Here is a 3,929-nt window from a genome sequence, read left to right as displayed (position 1 = left end):
ATTCAATTCCTATTACAATTTCTGAACCCATTGGTTAAGAAAGAGTTAAGAGGAGTTCACAACATAACCCAATATCCATGGAGCGTGACCGCGGTGGGTGCTTTGGGGTAGTTAGTAGTAGGTCACAATCAATGCAGAAAAGAGCAGAATATGGAAATCCCAGTGTCTACCTGGGGACGCACCGCCCCATACAGCATTCTCAGAAAAGAAAAACTAGCATAGTAAGCTGGTTAATTCTTTCGTCCAAACCAAAGATGCCGCCCATTCTGCGACCCGAGAAAAAGAGAGCCGTCCAAGAGCGAGCCAGTTGAGTTCTGCAAAGCGGAAAGTGACGAGCATTTAAACCCCCGATTCAAGAATTAAAGAGACCAGCAGGACAGTCAGCGGAGGCTTAATTGATTGGGGCAGGGGGAAGAAGGCAACCCCATGCTCTTTGCGTAAAATGGAAAAAATGAAAAAAAAGCAGAGATCTGAAAATGAAAGAATCCAACTCAGAACACCTTACGCAACTCTTCTTATATATATAATATATTGATCTTCATCGAAGGCCAATTACAGTAGAGCAATTCATTGCAAAACTCATATCAAGAAAAAGGACCTTTAAACTAATCAATTTTTAACTATATATCTATCTGTACTCTAGTTTTTGCAAGGGGAAAGAGATGAAGCTGAACTTGGATTAGAGATTTAGACTTATATACAGAGAACTACAAATATTTAAGAGAATGACATACATTTTCTTCTTCAATTTTCATTTACCCCCCCTCCTATTTTTCTTCACAATTTTGTTTCAGTCCGGTCTCGAGCCTGTAACTAAAGCCCCCTCCACATTCTAACCAAACGAAAGTTTCACAAAGAGAAAGAAGAAAAGATGAAAAGAAACACCAACTAAGATCAAAACTGAAAATTCATACGCTGCTGTTTGTTCAAAAGCTTCAAAACATCTATAATGAGCTGCTTTTAATCCTTAACTGCAATGGCTGAGTACTAGCTGCAACCTTCTAATTGACGAACCAGACTAGCTGCTAGGTGGGTTCCACATCTGATCGAGAAGCTCGCAAGAAGACCATCAATGGCGTATTTAATTTAATTTCTCACAAGTCGTTCCACACCAGAGAAAAATGACCAGGTGGATCGAAGCCGCCATTAAATTGGAGGGTACTAACCGTCAACGCCATGAAGAAACTGTGAGAAGCGGGACATCCTTCCACGCCAGAGACAGAAACCCGGGCGGAGACTCCAATAGAGAGAATGAATCGCTGTAATTGTAGTTCCAGAGAAGTATCTTAGCTTGGCTCATTGCGTAATGGCTGAGGGCTACAGACTCGTAACCGGAACTCTCCATTAGAATTTTCCACTGTTCCTTGTCCTCCATTCTTTCTCGTCTGATCCCTGGCTCCTCCGGCCCAATAACGCCGGCGATTCGCCGGCCGAGAAGCAGTCTTTCCACTTGGAGTCTCTCCGGCGAGTCTCTGTCCAAGTTGGGATCCAGCGACTCGAACACAGCAGAGTAGTACCTCAATGCGGTACTGAACCGGTCCAGATACCCGACCCTGTTCAAGCTCGCTTCGTACTCGCCAAGAGTGACGATTCTCGGGTTTAGCGACTTGGCCAATTTGAGAGCGGTTTCAACGGCGACGGGCGTTTCGTCGAGCAGGTTAAACAACTGGAGCATAAAGTTCACGGCCAGAACCTCGTCCGGGTCGACCCGAAAACTCGAACTGTGAAGCTCCTGGATTGGCGTCAGAATCGGTTCGAATTCGAAATCTAGCCCTAGGAGCTCCGCAAACTCCCGGAGACGATTGCCCGTGGCGAGCAAGGACGCCGAAGGGGACAACCCAAGAGCTGGCGCCGGAATGCCGGAGATCCGAATCCTTGCGGGCTTTCCATCGGGTCGGGTGGCGAGAGCTTGAAGAAGAGCCGCCCATTGAACCCCCTGAACGATTCCGAAATCGACTATGTGAATCTTCGCCGCCTTCTCGGTTGCTTCGAGTATAGCTTGGTTCGCCGTTAAATGGGCAAATTTGGAGTAAGGGCAAGCATCGTTCAGAGCTTTGTAAGAAAGAATAAACTCCTGAGAAGAGGTCCCGAAAACAGTTGGGCTTTGCAGAGAAACCCTGCCGTACAGAGCTTCACAGAAGTAAAATCCAACTCTTTCGCTCGGATCTCCGTGTTCGGACACCGATTCCCGGAGTCGAATCAACGATTTTACGGCTCGATCGGGTTCGGACTCCGCGAGCCGGGCGCAATCAAGAAGGGCTCTTAGTGACTGCGGCGCAGAGTCAGCCTCCGGTGAATTGGAGGAGACACCGGCTACGTCGCTTCTGGGTGGTGGTGATGGTGGAGGATTGGCCGGCTTTGCGTCTTTTACAACCGCCGGAAGCGGCGGAGGGGGCGGCGGAGACGGAACCCACGGCTGGACCTGAGGCGTTGCTGGAAGCGAGTTAGTAGTGCTCTTCTCGGCGTTGTCAGAGAATATGACTCGGTTAAGATCCGAGCCCGGGGGAGCACCCACGTTGAGTCGACCCGGGCAAGGGGCAAACGGATCGGTGCCGTAGAGGCCGAAATCCGGACTGTTCTGCCACGCGTCGCAGCCGGAGGGCAGGTTGGAGCTCTCCGTGGAATCTCCGCCGCCCATCAAGCTCTCCATCCACTCGTCCGAGTCGAACTCGTTGCCGTAATCGGAGAACCTAAACCCAGTGGAGTGCTGGTCCAAGTGGGGGAACTGAAACCCCGGCTCCCCCGCCTCCGGCGGCCCCGCTACTTGAAACGGATCGGAAAAACCCGTACCCGTAAGGCCGTAACCCAGAGACTGAGTGGTAGAGATGCTCTGGTGGGCGCTGGTCCATGGATTAAGTGGGAAGGAATTGAAACCCATAAGCTGCTGCTGTTGCTGCTGTTGCTGCTGCTCCTGCTGTTGCTTCTGCTTGATGACTTGCTGAGCTATTGCCATTAGGTTTCCGCTGTCGGCGCACATATATGCCATTCTCCGGCCAAATTTCGCCGGAAAAACGCCACTCACATTACCCTAGGCAGTTTGAGCAGAGAGAGACAGGGAGGAGGCTTCGCTGTGTACAGAAGAATAGATACAGCAGAGAGAGAGAGAGAGAGAACTGCAGGCGACAACACTCAGAGGAGAGAGAAAGAGAGGGGGGGAGTGATTATGTATGAACGGCTTTAAATAAAGAAAGCTCCACCCCAGAATAGTTTTAAAGTTCCAAAAATGAACTGCGGGTTCCACATTTATTTTACAAAAAAATATAATTAATAAATATATTTTTTTAATAATGATAAAAAGAGGGGGGGTAATAGTGGAAAATTATTCGAAATTTTGGAAACCTTAAGCCCCAAAAACAAAGAAAAGTAACTGGGCTTAGCCCATCCCTACCATTTGCGGACGCAGACCTATCCTTCATAGAGAGAGCCTACTCCTATCCTCAGAAGCCTAACCAAGACCCAGACCCAGATCCAGTCCACCTAGTTAGTGTTTGAGCAGCGTCGCTGACCTGGCGCACATTCATGAAGTGGGGCCCGCGACCTCGAGATGACAGCACCAGGTCACTAAGGTCCACGTGTACCACCTTTTCTCCCGCTCTGTTCGGGCGGGACCCTGATGGGACCCACAACTGCCTTGCGTCATGATCCACGACACGTCGACGGATACGGCGCGTCAAGGGTCGCCGTCTCCGTGACATCATCCTTGTGATCTTTTCGGGAAGCGGTATGAGATCTGGGCCGTCCGTCTTGGGAATCCAGCGGCTTCCCTTGACCTGCACTTTGCAACGGTAGCTGGCGCCCCGCTCCGGTAATTTTTTTTAAACGGAGGCCGCACGGCGTAGGCACAGTGAGTAAAAGAATTTGAATTTACAATTTTACGCTTCTTTAAATTTGATTTCCACCCTTCTTGAGGAACGTTGGATTGCATTTCA

At 49.5% G+C, this 3,929-nt stretch overlaps 1 protein-coding gene across 1 annotated transcript; it reads right to left on the bottom strand.

Annotated features, from left to right (window-relative positions):
* Positions 1 to 643: 643 nt before the first annotated feature.
* On the bottom strand, positions 644 to 3,441 carry LOC131162683 (SCARECROW-LIKE protein 7). Its single transcript, XM_058119291.1, has one exon. It carries the CDS (start codon positions 2,984 to 2,986, stop codon positions 1,169 to 1,171), a length of 1,818 nt encoding a protein of 605 aa, XP_057975274.1. The 5' UTR covers positions 2,987 to 3,441; the 3' UTR covers positions 644 to 1,168.
* Between the last annotated feature and the right edge of the window lie 488 nt (positions 3,442 to 3,929).

The sequence above is a fragment of the Malania oleifera genome, chromosome 1 (assembly GCF_029873635.1).
Source record: "Malania oleifera isolate guangnan ecotype guangnan chromosome 1, ASM2987363v1, whole genome shotgun sequence".
Lineage (NCBI taxonomy): Eukaryota > Viridiplantae > Streptophyta > Magnoliopsida > Santalales > Ximeniaceae > Malania > Malania oleifera.
This window is presented reverse-complemented; position numbering and strand designations above follow the sequence as displayed.

What these genes read in the sequence shown, in the direction of transcription:
- LOC131162683 (XM_058119291.1), bottom strand. Translation starts at nt 2,986, where the DNA reads ATGGCATATATGTGCGCCGACAGCGGAAACCTAATGGCAATAGCTCAG.